Source organism: Perissodus microlepis, chromosome 15 (assembly GCF_051167445.1).
Source record: "Perissodus microlepis isolate ML-2025 ecotype Zambia chromosome 15, ASM5116744v1, whole genome shotgun sequence".
In the NCBI taxonomy this organism is placed as follows: Eukaryota; Metazoa; Chordata; class Actinopteri; order Cichliformes; family Cichlidae; genus Perissodus; species Perissodus microlepis.
The window spans coordinates 28,318,509-28,336,244 of NC_140475.1; the positions used below are offsets into that span (position 1 = coordinate 28,318,509).

Genomic DNA, 17,736 nt, shown 5'->3' on the forward strand with positions numbered 1-17,736 from the left:
AGTTGTTGAATGGACTTCAAAACACATTAAGGGTTTCATTTATCTTGAATTGGCCCATTTTACCAGCTCAGTCTATTATTATTCTGCTGCTTGATCCCAGATTAGGAACTTCCTTTCAAGTTGGACATTGAGGGGAGCAGAAAATGTAAACTGGTGTACCCATTATTGGAGCATTTTGGTTTCTTTGTTGTAAGGGGAACAGGAGCCCTTTTCCATTGATTGCATCAGTGTAGAGGTGGATCAAACACGGGAACTGTGCTTTTGTTGGAGGACAGTCAGGCGTGAGGACTTCTATAAAAGAACTTTATTAAAAGAACAAGTGTGGAATTTCCTGTCTGGTGTCTTTAATGGCCTCACAAGTGAAGGTGGTCCTGCTGGGCGGGATGCTCTCTGGGAGTGTGGAGAGAGGTCTGATTGGGCACGACGACCAGAAGGCTGAGTTTAGGCCTAAACTCAGATCAAACAGAGTTGGCAATCAGAGGTTTTAGTGCCTACGAGGGGTGAGAGGAGTTGGGTAAGATTCACCAAAGACCTGAAGAGAAACCCCCAGCGTGACACTACCACTGTGAGGTCCAAGACACTGCTGAGCTTCAAGCCCACACACTACCACCTCTCTCCAGGAGTTATGTGAAGCAGATCAATACAGAGATATCAAGAGTTCAGCTCACTGTAGCACAAATCATAGATACATGTAGGTCCACAAGTTTTGGAGAATGACACATTTTTTGATTCTTCAGACTTTATTTGTTTATATACCACTTTGTATTTGATGATTAGATATTATTCAGCTCCTGCTCTCTTCCACAGTGTCTCTTCTGTCCCGTCTCCCTCCTCTCGCCCCGAACCTGTTGCAGCAGATTACCGCTGTTTTGTAAGCCTGGTCACACCATAGGTTTCTTTTTGTTAAAAGGGAATTTTTCCTTCCCTTGCTGCCAACACAAATACAGAGCTATAAAAATTAAGCTAATGAAAATTCTAAAACTTGCAGTTTTTCTAATGGCCACTAGAGACTGAGTTAATCCCCATAGACACCCATGTAAAGTTATCAAACTTTACAGCATTAAAAGCTTTTTAGAACCCAGTATAATATTTTATAATCTGGGTGAAGCTGTAGCTAGCAGCCCTCTGTGCTTCAGTTTTAATATGTGAAATTCTATTTCATTAGTTAGCAATAATTAGCAAGTATGTGTGTCTCTGTGATGCACCTGTGCAGTTTATGGATGTAGCTTGATAAGATAACTAGCAGTAGCTGATGACGTAGGTCACCACCTTGTCATCCAAATAGTCACTTCTGGCTCCCAAAATATATAAATAAATAGATTTATGTTAAAAAACCAAAATCATGGTGGCAGTGAAAATGCTCACCCCGAGTCGTCCGATGCAGACTGCAGAACCCAACAGGAAACTGGTTCTTATGTTATCTAAATTAAACAGCCACATCAGTCAGCTGTGTACTTCTCTGCTAAGCGGATAATGGCAAAAGTAAACTACAAACTTGATAGCCAGCATGGTGGAGCATTTAGCACGTAAAGCGATGGTAGCTGGTGAAGAAAAAGGAGGAAATACTGTTTTTTACATTGGTCAAACGCCACTTCAAATCAAGACTAAAGTTGCTCTCTGTCTCCTTCATGTGTAAGAAGACACAAAGAAAGACAGAAGCAAAGAACATCATTCAAACCTGTTGTAATTCTACAGGGTAGATGATGGTTTATTTTTATAGAGCTGCTTGCAGTGTGGCTAATATTAGATAAAGACAGCATGAAAAGTGCCTCCCATGTTTTGCTTGTTCACAGACTGTCACATCCAACTTCTGCTATGCATTCACCTTATAAATCAAACGGAAGCCAAAACCTAGAGCAGCTGCAGCAGGTCTCTAATCTGTTACTCTGTAGATGTGACACGGCTCCACAGGCTACAGGGAGCTCAGACAAATAAAATGGAGAGTCTGAGACTGCGGGCTACTGATCCCCAGTATCTGCTTGCCATTCCTGTCCTCACACTTTTCCACTAGTTACTTTCATATGGAGGTATGCGTCCTCTGTATTTCACCTTTGGTCATTAACGAAAGGAACAAGACAGAAAGAATGGCAAAGAGGTCAGAAAAAGCAAGTTCAGAGAGAAAGAGAGAGAAAAGAGCAAAGACCACAAGACAAAACATGAAGGGAAGCGTGAGGACAACATTAGGGATGAAAACAGAGAAAGCTTACACAAGACAACAGAGGCATCCTGAGGCTGAGGGGAGATCAAGACTAATTCAATATGACATAAGGCATGGCAACCCTTCCCTGGCCTGCTCTCATCCCTGCCGAGCAACGAGGGAACAATCAAGTAATGAGTAAAAAAAAGGCACTGCCAACTGATTAAAAAAAAAAGAGCAGCCTGTCCTGCATCCTAAAGTACACGAGGGTAAGTGTCAGATTAAATCTATGGGTTTTTCCAAGTATGAGGAAAATGTTTATCAGTCAGTACTACAATCAGATGCTAAAATTAGATTTTGATGACAAGGCACGAAGAAAAAACTGAGAGAAAATTCAAACAAAAAAAGAGAAGAAGACAAGATCGGAAATCTGTGCTCTCCCTGTCCAAATCCCTTACCTTTTTTCTGGCTGCTTCGAAACTTGACAGCTGCCAGGTTAACCAGGTTCATGCCGTACAGGTTGTAGTCTATGAAAAGCTGCAGCAGGTAGGGGATGTGGCCCTCATGAGGCTGGTAACTCTTGTTCATCACGGCTCCGCTTTGCAGCAGCTCGCACACTCTGCAACAAACACAGATTGCTCCATTTAAAATAAAAAGATACATGTGCCACTTGGTGTTTAAAGAAAAAACATTCAACCGCTTACACACAACTGAACAAATGCTCCCCCAGCTCGAGAGAAAGCGTTTTTGGTGGAGACCAGGCACAACTGCGGTCTGCCTTGAAATCAAGGATTGCTACAAGTTGTATCTGATAAAGTTTTCTCAGCAAAGCTTAATCATTTTGTTCCTTTTTGCTCTGAGGGCATGCTCTGAGGATGAGAGAGAGATCACAGAGATGTCATACCACATTTTTATCAAGCTGCACAGCAGAGGCCAAAATGTCAAGGATTGGCTCATATCTACATTACCCCACTGTGAAATTAGGAATGTTTAACTACACAAGCTTCAGAAAATCAAGCACATTGATGTTTGAGACAGGCTCCAAGTACATGTAAAGTGGGGCTAGTAAATTCAGTTTCACTTAGGCCCAGAATTTTAGTTTATTGGCATGCTTTAATTTAATATAAAATGTCTACATCTTCATATACACTTTAGTCCACATACAGCCCCAAGAAAAGTTTAAATGTTTAGAAATTTTACCATTCAGTCATATGAAGACAGAGAATTACTGATTTGTCTATACAAAGGCTTCCATACAGGCCCCTCTTACATAGTCTGAATATGACAACTACTGGAAATACTGGGTATTTAATCTAATCAAACTTTACTTAATCAGTGAGTGAAACTCTTGAGATTTACAATCTCTTTTCCAAGAGTGTCCGGGGCTAACATCGGCAGCATTAACCTTGCATGTTTTCCAAAGGCGGGAGAAACAACAGTTCTTAGAGAAAAATGGGGGAACATGCAGACTCCACATACAAAGACCCCAAGTGGGTTTGAACCCAGGATGAACGCCAAGCCATTGTATAGCCCAGTGGTTCCCAAACTTTTTTCGCTAGGCCCCCCTTTGTTTTACAAGAAAAATGCTCGCATCCCCCCCGCGCGCGAGCGCACACGCACGCACAAACACATCCTCCAACCACACACACACACACACACACATTTTTCTCCATTGCGGTTTATTTCACACCTCAAACATTTAGTAAACAATTAAGCAAATACAAGTAATCTGCAGGTAGTAATAAAATAAACTACTAACTCTTTTACGCTACGTCCGCACCTACACGGGTATTTTTGAAAACGCAGCTGTTTCTATGCGTTTGCACCTTTCGTCCACACGTAAACAGCATTTCGAATCACCGAAAACAGAGATTTTTTAAAACTCCTTTTTTTGCCTTTACGTGTGGACGAGGAATACAGAGTTCGTCACGCAACGTTAAAGGTATGTGCCTTTTTTCACGTCACGCTGTGCGCCACGTTATTGTTTACATGAGATGAATTGCAGAATGGCAGATAGTCAGATTAACAGTATTTTGTATCTATCTTCAGGTTTTACACGCTTACATACACACACGCAGTTACTGTCCCTCCATTTAGAAAGGCAGAGGCGTCACGGTGTAATTAGTTTTTTTCCTGTGTAATAATATTCAACATTGCTATCAATACATTTTTCAAAAAATGCCTCTCTGTGCAAAATGGGTTTAAAAACCTAAACAGCTGTGGGATACTGTTTGTCCGTGATTTGAACCGGGGGAACAAATCGTGGCAGGATCAGCCTGATATTATTTGTATCCCACTGTAACTTTACTGTATAAAGAGCTAACATCTCCAAAATGTCAGGAGTAGTTAGTCATTACAACAAGTGTTTGTGAACTAAAAATCAAGAATGTGGGACACTGTTTGTCCCTGATTTGGAGAGCCCAGTGCGTGCTCCTGACGAAGGGAAAACCAATTCTGCAGGAGAGACCTACCTTGGCACTTGTCCAGGTGAAACCAAAGGGCAGATATGCTTCACCATATTTTCTAGTCTTTGGCTTAGAATGAAGTTGGTTTGGAAACATATTCAGCGATGCTTCATCTCCTGCTTTGCGTTTGTGGAGGCGCCCCGTGCTAGCAGTGTCCAAGCGTTGTTTTTTGTTGTTGTTTTTTTTCCCTTTTCATACCGCGCCCCCCCTGCAATGACTCTGCGCCCCTCCTAGGGGGCAGGCCCCACACTTTGGGAAGGTCTGGTATAGCCTAAATATATATATATATATATATATATATATATATTCACATCCAAACATACATATAGTTACAAATAAAATTTGCAATTTCACCTTAAAAAAATTATTTTAATACCTGGCAAAAATGCAACCAAACCCTAAACATACTTACATACACACATACAAGGCCTGTCTACTTTTCCACCTTCCTTCCTACACCCCACCCCTCCCCTCCCAGTGATACATCATTCGTTCCTCCAGCCTCTGTCCCTCTCTCTCTAACAGAGTTACTCGCTCTCTGCCAAGCCTCAAATCAGTAGCTCCACTCACACTTTCAACACCAACACTGATCACTCTGGCAAATAATTCACAGTCTTCCCGTGTGCTTTCATGCATGGACACACACTCAGCCAATCAATGAGTACAGCTGAATACGCAGCGATCGATTTCAGTTTAGTAAGCTGGCAGACTCGTGCGCACAGTGTGGCATTCAAACAACAGGAGGCTGGGATGATCTCTGTTCACATTAAACTGCTTCGATCCTTACCTCTTGACCATCTGAGGATTGTATAAATAGATCTTCATAAAGAGCTTCTCCTTGGCGTGATAACCATAGTAAGGCCTGAAAGAAAAGAAGAAAAAAAAGGCATTCAATATGTAAACCTGCATCACATACACATGTTAAAGTAAAGTATACATACACATATAGACAGGTCACAGAAAGTGCACAGTGGTGCTTGTCCATGCAGAGCTCTAAAAGCTAAAACCACAATCTTAAAGTGGACTCTGAAGCTGACGAGAGTCTGAGTATCTAAATTAGCAATAATGTGACATGAAAATTTAGAATACGTATATCTGAAACTGAGTGTTTAGAGAAGTCTTAAGTCACAATTGTTGGCTCACACACCCTTTGTTGTTTCAGAAAGGCTGTGTTTAACAACAACCTTTACCTAAGTGTGCAGTCAAGCTGCTTTCTGAAGCAAATCTCAGCTCAGTTGTGTCGGTACAACACAGCAAACACAAGTTACTTACATGCCGGAGACCAGCACCACCTTGAAGATATGTTGGTTGTTGGAGGTGGGGTTTCCCATGGCAACGTTGAGGGCCCTGTCGATGCTGAAGGCCACTTGCCGCAGGTAGCGCTCTGGCTGCTGCCCATAGTTGTCGTACGGCACGTAGATGTAGGGGAACACACCGTGGAGGTGGAGACACGTCTTCTGGCCTGCAACACAATAAGAAACTCTATTAAAGCAGGATTACAATTAATTATCATGTTTTCCAAGTCTCTTACATCGAAATGCACATCAGACTATAATGTAAGCTGCTGATCATTAGAAATACGTTCTGTACAGCTCATTTCTCTTCTGGGAGTCACAAGATCAGTGTCCAATCAGTGCCAGCGCTCAATTGTGGTGATGGTGTTTATGCAAGCTCTTATTCTTAGCAGTTGCACTGCTTCATTACAGCTGATAATTGTATCATTTAAGAAAATGTTGGGATAAAACCAAAGACAGTATAAAACTTGGACAAAGCTTCTAGCAAAAAAAAAAAAAAAAATCAAGCCAATGTGGAATTGCCTTAAACCTCCTATCTGAAGGCCACCAGACAGTGAGAGCTGTGGTTGTAAAAAAACTTCTAATATTGAAGTATATGGGAAAACAGCTTTCAGTACTGACATATGTAAACATTTTCCTTGTCAGTTTATTAAATCCAGCTAATTAGCTGAAAAACTCCACAGAAAAAGAGAGGAAAAGTGTGGGAGGAGTGCAGCACAGAGGCTGATGTGAAGTTAGGAATACTGCATCTCTGCGCCGGCTGACCCAACGGTGTGACACGGCGCTGCTCCCACATTGACAAGCACACTGAAGTCATCAGAGGTGATCTGTACTGCAGATGCTCCGATTCATTCTCTCGCTGTGATTATCAGCCTGGGCCGGAGCTTTTATCTGCTGTCTTAAGCCTCACGTAGAGAATAAGAACAGCAGTGTGAAAATTAAATTACAACGAAGGCAGAGGGTGGTAAGGCTCATCCATGCCAAGCCTCTTTCTGTCTGCTTATCTTGCATCACTGACAGGCTGACAGGCAGTTGGACAGGAGGAGGCAGCATTGAGCAAGAGCTTGACTCTTGCCCAGACGTGTCTGCACATGCCCAGAGACTTCCCCACAATCACCACCGGGAGAACAGAGAGTGAAAAGGGGAGCTTCTGGCATTCTTCCTCTACCCCACACACATATACCCACAGCTTGCCAAGTCTCCATCCTCATTCTGTGTTTGACAGATGCTGTGTATGATGCAGTGCCGCAGTCCTCGGGGCACCATTGTCGAGACCCCCCAAGATGGCACCTCAAAAAAAAAAAAAAAAAAAAAAAAAGAAAGCAAAAGAAATATTCCCAGCATTTTCTGCACCAAGATACATGTCAGGGCATCTGAACAGGAAAGGGAGGGTGATGCAAGATGGAACGTGGTGCTGAAAGACAATGAGATCCTCAGAACATGCCAGAATCAGGCATCTACTGTGCTGGAGCTCATACAAGCAGAGCTACTCATAATGACAGGAGATATGGATGTGTTTACAATGATGTCTGTAAGCCCGCACTGTTTCCCATTAACAATGATTAGATACGCAACAATTATTGGATTTATCAATTACTTGATTGCTAGAAATACTTAAACAAAACTGTGCCTGTGAGGCACTGATTGTCAAAGTCTTTTCATAAGCAGAAAGTCAAACAGCTGATTTTGGACTGTACATTACTGCTCTTTATTAGGCAAAGCAAAAAATTAGAAACGATTAATCAGCAACAAACAAAAAAAAAAAAAAAAAAAAAAAAAAAAAGGAAAATAAGGATTGGACTGTACCTTGTCCAGTCCTAGTCATTTTCAGCTATTATTATTCCTGGTGGGTTTAACTGAGGCAGCTTCGCACTAACAGTATTAATCCAAAGTTACCTTACACTGGACCTTGGAGCACCCCTTCTGATCATCATCAAAAACGCAAAAGGCGTTAAACCGGTTGAAATTTATCGCCAACTGTTGAATGAACAGTTGTGCATGGATGTGAAAAACGTTTGTTCCCAAAGTTGAAAGAGGATTTGTCCGGAACATGATTCTGCTCCGATGAAGAGGTGAAAGATGAAGGACATGGCAGTGAGCTGGTATGACATGGGCATTGTCAAACTGGAACACTGTCTACAAATAATGCATTGGCCGAAATGGCAATAATGTAGAAAAAGAAATAATTCTTCAACCTTTGAAATGATGTCAATATTATAGAAAATAAACAGTTGTTTGTATTTCTTAAAAAAAAAAAAAAAAAGAAAAAAAAAGGGGAGAGCTTACTTTTGGGATTACCCTGTAATAATCCAAGTGCTAGAACTGCAGTTTGTGTCATGGCTGTTTGAGAATCGATCAAAGACTCCCATGTTAAATGCCATTAAGTCCATCTTTTATATAAAGTATATGCTCGGAGCTAACTCCGTACTTGTATTCAGGTGATTCTGTCAGCTACCTTAAGTAGAAGTGAAAAGGACATGGAGCAAATATTTGTATATATGAGACGTGAGCATAACACAGGAAGACATAAAGAAGTCACTGATTCCACAGATCACCATGATCACGGTTAGAATTGTAATAACAAATTTTTGTGATCTTGAAACTCAAAATAAAACAGAAATAAAAAAAGGAGAAGCAAAATTATATTTTCATCCAAGGAATGAAAATTTCATTGAATAAGACAATCAGCTGATCACTAGTGAAAATGTGGATTAGTGGCTCGTGGCATGCAGACAGACTGTGAGATCGGGAAGTCCCAGTCTTGTTTGTACCATGTGTTTGTGTGTCTACACTGAACACTGCTAAGGTTTGTGTAAGTGTGCCTACTCTGGAGTCACACAAAGGCTGGCGACCACTTCTGCGCCGAGGGAGTGGTGAGAGCGGTGTGTCTGTCCTCAGCCTGCCGAGTCAACATGGAGTCTTTTCTCTCTCTCTCTCTCTCACACACACACACACACACACACACAGTCTCTGTATAAGCAGCCAATGCCGACTTTTGCTGCAGTTGCTAGGCAACGGTGGCAGCAAAGCAAAAGCCCCTGACGGGCAGCAGGGGAGATAAACAAGTGATTCTTTCCACCCAGCTGGTCAGGCCACAGAAAGAGAGACAGAAGGAGAAGGAGTGAGAGTGTGTCTAAAAAAGCAGAAAGAGAAGAAGAAGAGCTGACAGGCATGAGGTGTGTGTCTGCATGAGAGGAAAGAGGGGGGACAAACACCAGGAAAATAAAAAACAAAACAAAACAGAAGAATAAAATGAAACAGAAGGACGGAAATTAAGGTGAGAAACAAAAAATGTATTAAAGAGTGTCTATACAATTAGAAGTAGAGCAGGGCGATATGACCAAAAATATTTATCATGATATTCATCTGAAAATTTGCGATAACGATGTAACTGACGATATAATTGACACTAGACAAAATACTTTACAACTCCACAACTTTATTAGTGCAAAAAAACCATCAATGTATTTGCACTTAAACAAGCAGCTGTTTTTTATGTGCATTAAAGTTATATAAAAATGTAACAGTGCAAATGCAAATTCCTTGCTGACAGTTTAAACAAAAGGCATTTCCAGTGGAAACTGGCCGACATATCCTCAGCATAACCATGTATAATATCCACAAAACTTAAAAAGAGGTTATGTTGAAGCACAGTACGTATCACTCCGCGAGGCTCCTCCCTACGATAGCCGTAATGCTCTGACAATCCATCAAGTGGTGCGGGTTCGTAGCTTAGCAAAGTCGTACTAAAACATCTGACAGATTTTCGAGCGCCGTGTAGCACATAAAATCGTTTCGAGGTCAGGTAAACACAACCAGAATTCATACATAAGGCACACGGGATTATAAGGGGCACTGTCGATTTTCAGAAAAATCAAAGGATTGATTTTAGGTGCACTGTATTTTCCAAAAAACACTGTAATAACGACGGCCCGCTAGCATGCTCTACCAAAAATAGTGCTTTGTTGTGTATCTGACGGACGAAAGCTAAACCAGTTCCACACCACTTAAGTTTTCGCATTTTTACAAACCAATTCTGGTTCATCCGTTTCATTCAACGATCCGCTTTCGCCCTTCTAATTCTCCGTCGCCGCCATGCTTTTCCCGCCATGTGCGTATGAAAACAAAGGCACTGTGCATGCGCGTTTTACCCATATTCTATCGCGATATTCCATTTTCGTATTGTTGCCCAACATTATACCGGTATTACCATGAACGGTATGATATGACCCAGCCCTAATTAGAAGTGAAGGTTTTCAGGAGCTGAAGAAAAATAAGAACAGCAGGAAGTAGAGGGAGTAGGGACTGAGCAGGGTTTCAAAGAGGAAAAACATCTGACTCAAATGGATGGCTCATTTTTGTGCTACAGGTTTGAGCATTTAACTAAGAACCTTTTCTTCCTCAATCCATCCTGTTAAGCTGAGGTAAATTTCTGTCGGTACATTGAAGTGCTCATCCAATTAAGGCATCAGAAAGAACAAAACCTGCTCACGGCTAATCTACATCTGTCAATCAGGCATCACAAAAATCACTTCATCCTCAGGATTCACCACACTTTTTCTCTGATTTCCATAAAATAAGAAAGTGCTCTGGCTTAATTCCAATGTAAATTGTTCTTTCTGACATTGCTTCTATCTGCAAAGGCAAGCCACGAAGAGAACAAGAGAAGGAAGAGTTTGTAGTTTTCCAGGTGCCTGAACATCTTTCATTACACTTCCCACATTACAGAGACAAACAGTCTGTCTTTCTGTCATATCTGACTTATTCATTTTTCTCCCGATAAACACAGGTGTCCATTAAAAACAGCAGCTGATTCCTCCCACTCAGGCCAGCCTGTGAAGAAGAGCTTGTCTAGGCTTGTTAGCTTTGAAATGTCAGAAAAATATTTGTGTTAACCTCAAGATGAAAGAGCCTGACGTGACCAAAACCCAAAGGTATACAACCTGATATACTGAAAAGATAGAAAAATCAGGAAGTTTGTTTTCATTACTGGTGAGGTGACAGCTCCCACACATCTCAGCTGTTCCCAGCCAAATGTGCCGTTTCCCATCTCCTTTCCTGCTGAGGAATTGTGAATGAGAACAGTAGGGAGGGAGGGGCTGTGACAGCTCTTGGGTGTTATCTTTGGGGCAGGAGTGCTGAGACAGTGAGACAGCACTCTGCCAATGGCCTTCCTCCACTCGAGCTCTTCTCCCCCTCCTCCAACCTCCTTGTGGTAACTGAAGCTCTATGACTCAGCACTGGCACAGAAGCCCCAGACTACTGCTGGGACAGTAAAATGACTACCAAGCAGTTCAGCTATAAAAACCAGCCAGTAAGTGAGTCTGAGACAGCGGAGCAGCCAAGTGTTGTTAACCACCCTGGGACAAAGACAGACAGATATTCTAACAAATAAAAAGACAGTGCTATGTGCTATTATTTTTTTTATTTTTTTTACTATTTTGGTTTATTGTTTATAAAGGATTCAAGCAACAACCTACCTATGGAGAAGTTAAAGTAGATAATTTATAAGTTGTGACAAAAAATAGTTTAAGGCTTTGTTCACAATACCATTTAAACTTTTCCACACATGAACTCCAGAAAATGTCAGGACCACAGAGAGCAACCTCCAGGGTTAAAAAAAGAAAAACGACGTGCCAAAACATGCAGTTCCTTGTGTGGCCACTAGAGACTGGCTCCAAAAGAGTAAGTGCCCCTAGACATTCATTTTAAAATGCTGTGTTTATAGCCTGGTAAAAAATAAATAAATAAATGAAAACAGGTCCTGTAATGTCATTGACATTAGCAGTGAAATGGGGGGTTTGAAGTACTAATGCTTGTTGCTGTATATAGGAACTTGCTGGTTAAAGAACATTTAATGATCAGTTACATGGATCTCATATCTAGAGCCCACAGCGCATGCGCTATATTGCTTACAATAGCTTAAAACAGGGGTCGGCAACCCTAGGCATGCGTGCCACAGCTGGCATGCGAAGGGTTAACTGATGGCACGACCATAGCTGGACTGGCCATCGGGCATACCGGGCATTTGCTCGGTGGGCCGATGGTGAATTTTCGTTTTTATGGGTTGATGATTTTTTTTTTTTGTAACGGTATAAACAATGAAAGATGGTGGATTGGCCAGATGCTGGCTGATGTCTAAAAATAACTCAGTTGTTTGGTGGTGGCTATGGCGGAGCTTCCACAGATTCAGTAACATTAGTAAGTGGTGGAGGCCAGCAGGTGGATGAGGGAAAGGGGAGGCAGGAGGAGGAGAGACCCGAGGCGGGGCCGGTCCGAGTGTCAGGTGAACTGAACTTCAGGTAAGAAGTAATGACCTGTAGTCTATCTGGGTCAGATATAAACCAAGTTTAGGTGGAGTTTATTTTCGTTGTGCTGACTTTTTACAGTCAGTTACAATAACTCGTACTGCGTACTAGCTAGCATGATGGAGTTTCTATGCAGCTGGGTGGGTGCTATGATTTTACTGATAGTGAACTTTATTTTATTCATAAGGTTAATTATTAGAGTTGCCAACCGTCCCGTAAAAACGGAATCGTCTCGTATTCAGAGAAAATATAAGGCGTTTCGTATTGAGCTGAAAAGAAACACAGTTTGTCCCGGACTTCAGCTAGAATAGAAAAAAAAAAAGACATAAAGCTGGACTTATTCTGCGTCATTACGCTGCACAGCTGCCTCTTTTTCTCTCATTCTCTCCCCTCTCTCTCCTGTTGCTACTTCAATCATGAAACTGATCAATGATCAGCTGATCGGCTTTTCTCTCTTGCTTGTTTATCACCCACTTTGCGCCAGAAAGAGGAAACCGCCGGATGTCGCGCTAAACAGCAGCACGTTTAAGCTTGATCAGCTGTTGTTAGAATTTATTTAATATTAATTTCTAGATGTTTGCTGGAGCCACAGCTGGAAAAGCTGCTGGTCATGATATCGGTTTGTATATCTTGTGAGAGGGAAACATGAAGATGAAACCAGGAGATGTCCTTACTGAATCATCAGAGCTGAACAGGTGATGGAGAAACAGGTTTACCTTTTAGGTGACATGAATGAGTTGAAGGGAAGTTATGAACTGTTTCTGAGAGACAAATAACACCAGGATCCTTTTCAAAGTAGCTGACGGCTGGTAACTGTGCAGGGGCGGGTCTAGCAAAGTTTTGCCAGGGGGCCAGGTAGGGCATTAACAGGGAGAGGGGGGCACAAAGAAATACTTTTCTTTCTTATTCTCATTTAAAATGTCTGGCTGTTATTAAATAATTATCTGAAGCTTACAACCAAAGTTTTTATCTGACATAAAATGTATAGAAATCATACATATACCAACAAGACTGTACATTACTGTCACAACAGCGTTTGTTTTCATTCAAAGGCTTTATGGCTTTAATACCTGGTGGGCCGGTCTCTAGTCAAAATGCCCGGGCCAATTTTTTTGTCCCAGTCCATTCCTGGGCACAACACGCAGTGAATTAATCTGAGAAGGTGCATTAAAAAAAATAAATGGCCGCACCAGCGGTGCACATTGCAAATTAGCTCGCATAGACACATTAGTTGTGCCGCTTCTTAATGACGGTATCTTAGCTAACAAACCCAACTACCAGATTCAACTTGTAATTGGCAAAAAATAATTTAGCCTACTGGTAACAGGGACGTTGTTAGCGTTCCACATTCCGACACTTCAAAAGCTTCAGGAGCTGCCCGCTCAGCACAGCATCAGCACCACGGAAATACACGGATACATCCGTAGACTCGAGACAGAATTCACAATGCGTTTTTGGGACTTTCAGGTGTATGGACCAATGTTTTCTTTTCTAACCAAACCAGAAATCTTTAATGAGCAGCTGGATTTGTCTCGCATTAACTGGCTGAGTTAATGCCAGTTAATGCAACATCGAAGCAGCTGGAATCCACAGCTGTGTGTATTCATGGAGCTTGCATTTTCACCTGCTGGACATCACTACCTGACAAGTTTGACTGTCTTCAGAACATTGCAGAGGACTTATTGACAGTATTTGGCTCTACATGTCTGTGTGAGCAGATTTTCTCTCACATGAAGAGTGTCCTCAGGTAGCCGTCTGAATGCTGGACCAGAGATCAGATTAACATGTGTATTAACAAACATGCCATATTGGCTCAGTTTATTTTTCTTATTCTTGTGAGGAGACCATAAATAGCATTTGTATTTTCTGTTGTACAGTTCATTTGCTGTTATGGATAAAAAGTGTCTTTTTTTTTTTTTGTTTCAAAATAGCTGATAACTATTCGCTGATAGCTGCCAACATCTGCGAACAAATATAATTCTATAAAGTTGTTCTATATAGTGTGTAACTGTTCATATAGAGCGTTATTAAATTTATTGCTAATGCAATCATATGGCACACTGACTTCTGAGGAAATTTTAGATGGCACTCGCCATCAGAAAGGTTGCCTACCCCTGGATTAAAACAACAAACAGTGCTTGTTATGGCGTTTTAAAGCATCAAATTTCCCTCCCTTGTTACAACCATCATATCTTTAAGCTCCAAATACACAGTGTCTGCTGCAGCAAAGAAGCAAAAAGACACTCATCATCATCATCATTATTATCATTATTATTATTATTATCATTATTATTATCATTATCATTATTATTAGTAGTAGTAGTAGTATCTATGAAAGGTGGGCTTTGCTGAGTACAGGTCCCATTTTCCAAGAACACTCTCACACACATATACATTTATACACCTGAAAGCTCTCTAGGTGTATATGGATTTAAACATAACCCAGTTAAACATAACCCAGTTATGTTTAAATCCATAAAAAAATAGTCATATTCAAAACATTGCTTTAAGTTATGTCACGAGAATGTCAATCCTTTCCTCCCTTCCCTCACCTACCCAGTTTGCGGGTACAGCTAGCCTCCTGCTGTAATTAAACAGTCAGCTGCCACCGGGAGGAGTGGAAGAAGACGTTAATAAAAGCACTGCTAGTATTAATTAAAAAGGCCTAATGAGAACTGTGTGAAATCTAGGACTGAGTAGGCACTCCCACTGCCTGCATAGAAAATGTCAGAACAGCAGAATACGATGGAGGAAGAAGATTATGACAGACAAAATAGTGATGATAATTCCCACGCCTTTAGGAACTTTAATCGAGGTGCATCTGTGCAACGGTTTTTACCTGAACCTGACAACAGGGTACATGAGGGCAAAGCACACACAGTCTTGAGAGAATTAAAAATAAACACAGAATAAAACGCAAGTTAATCTGATGCACACAAACACACACAAACACACACATGTTGGCAGAGTCAGCCTCTGGCTCACTGAGCAGCCTGGCAGAGTGCCAAACAAATGAGACAGAGAGGGAGAGGAGGTGTGTGGAAGGAAAGGACAGAAGGAAGCAAAGCAAGTCTGTGGTACAAAGGACACTTACTGTTTAATGCTGGGTCTAAAAATGTGCTGTGAATGGCTTTGTTTTTATTTGGAAGAAGGACATTTTGAGAAAGAGACCGATCATAACAAGAGTCCAAAAAGAAGACTGAGAAAGATTGTGAAGACAAGTATGACCCGTTTACTCTTTGCTAGGCAGGTGTCTTGCAAAAGAAAGACCAACAAAGATGAATGTAGATTCCTTGTCAGAAAGATGAAGCCAATGCGCTTGTGCTGCAAGTGTGCATTCTCAGCCCCCAGTTTTAAACAAAAACAATGATAACACAGCAGCAGCGGTGATGACGCTGGCACAGTTTAATGTGGAGTCGGAGCCGTTACTGAAACGGTGAGCTCAGGTTGAGTGAAAGAAACTATTAGGGTTCAAAACAGCAACACTGTTCCATTAAAACATTTATTGGGAAAAAGCTAGGAGGATTTTTACATCAAAGCATGGGAAGAAAAGCAAACTTCATAGCTGCTCCATCCATCACACTTTGTTTTACACATACTCCTACTAATCATGCCACCACTAGAATTCCTACTATAGAAGATTAAATGGTTCCACCAATCAGGGAATCACCACGTCTATGAAAGTATGCGTTCAAGTTACTGAACCCCCATTCTCTGACAGAAAGTCAATTTCACTTTCTGTCAGAGAATGGGCTGACAAAAAGTAGCTGCTGTTATAATAACTTTGATTTCCTGTAAATGGCTGCTTCCAAAGAGCACTTCCTGATATAGCTCCACTTTGTAAGATTTCATGAGTTGCAGACATAAATGCACTTACACATCTCCATCAAACTGCAGAAATGGCTTAAGCAATCCAATTTTAATATTTCTGGAGGACAACAATGATGCAGAATCAGCTGCACATGAACAGAGTCACACAGGCATAGATGATCGACAACCTGCTGGGACAATGTGGTTGCTAGGGAAAACAGTGTATTCCACGACTAGTTCGTGAGTAGTTGCTGTTCAAATTAAAAACTCAATAGGATTTATTATATGGAGTTTCATCTATTAAGGATGCCCTCTTACAGTTGATTTTACATCCAAGAGGTTTTGTATCTGGCATTGTTCATTGTGGCATGGTTTACAGAATTTGTGTTGCCTGAATATTTTTTCAATTCATTCTTTCTGTTGTGACTGAAATTTACATCTTAAAACCATTTATACTCAGATGGAACAGTTTGATCTTGAACAGGGCCTGTTATATAAGACTAAATGTTTAATAAGGTTCATGGTTGGTAGAGACCACGGGTTGGTTTTGAAGTTTTCAGCTGCTCCTTCTTAAAAAGGATAATCATATGCCCAGCTAGTTCATTGTTTTGAGTAAGGGAGTGGTGACTTATGGGTTTAAATGTTTTCATGTGTTAATGTTTCTTTGTTTTGCCCTATTAGTGGTTGCCATGGGCTCAGTACAGCAAACTCCCTCTTACTTTTTGTACTGATCTGATACAAATGACATATGGAACAAACAAATTTATTAAATATGGTTAACATATAAATCACAAGCTGAAATGAAGTAATTTTAGAGATTAAAATAGCTTCCTGCTTAAAACCTATGTTAAAAACAGCTATTTGACAGAAGAGATGACTGAGTAAATTGCAACATACAATAACTACTAATATAGCCTCCAAACCATTTTTCTAGAGTGATCTGGCAACATGGGATGCTAATAATGCTTGTCATGAGGCCTTGACTGTGGTGATAGAGGTGGGTCTAGTGGCTATACAACTTGGTGACCAAGAGCATAGAATACCCCTGTACGCCGGCGACAGTTTTTCCTAACAAACTTAAAATTTAAAGTCTTAAAATTACCCTTGATAGTAAAATATTTATCCCAGGGACCTAGTAGCATTGATTTATGAGGTCAGGGAGACATCAGACAGATGACTGCCTACATCAATGTATAATCATGTGGGTCAGAGCTACTACAAATCTTCCAGTAAAACTGTTCTTATATTCTGTTTTTATATTCTTTATATTATACACTCAAAGGAAAAATGGGAAACCTTGTCCTTAGAAAATACTTTCGACATATGGTACAAAGTGGCATATTAAAGCTACTTCCTCCATATCATCTTACTACCCCATATGCTGTAATGAATCCTTTAGGGCTGGAAGGACAGATGGTGGCTTCAAAATCTGGGTGGCATTGGGTGACAAACATTTTCTCAAGTATCTGCAATTAAAAATGTCAAATTCTTAAAATACAGACGTATAGCATCTAATATCTGAGCCACCACTATCCCACCTTGAAAACCTTATTGTTGATAAGGAAATTTAGATTTCTTTAGTTTATACAGCATTGCTGTTGCATGAGAGCAAATCCACTATTGACATGTTAGAAGCACAGAGAAAGGATGTCCAAGCAAATACAGATGAAAAGAAGTGAGGAAAGGCATGCCTAAAAGTCCCAAAACAAAAACAATCAATC

General features: G+C 40.9%; 1 protein-coding gene across 1 annotated transcript in view; it reads right to left on the minus strand.

Moving 5' to 3' along the window:
* Positions 1–17,736, minus strand: part of rev3l (REV3 like, DNA directed polymerase zeta catalytic subunit) — a 78,421-nt gene that overhangs the window by 34,502 nt on the left and 26,183 nt on the right. Inside the window, exons 2-4 of the mRNA XM_084952777.1 lie at positions 5,875–6,064; positions 5,390–5,464; positions 2,596–2,756 (exon numbers count right to left, since the gene is read on the minus strand). Coding sequence (XP_084808903.1) covers positions 2,596–2,756; positions 5,390–5,464; positions 5,875–6,064 — 426 coding nt within the window. The remainder of the gene's footprint in view (positions 1–2,595; positions 2,757–5,389; positions 5,465–5,874; positions 6,065–17,736) is intronic.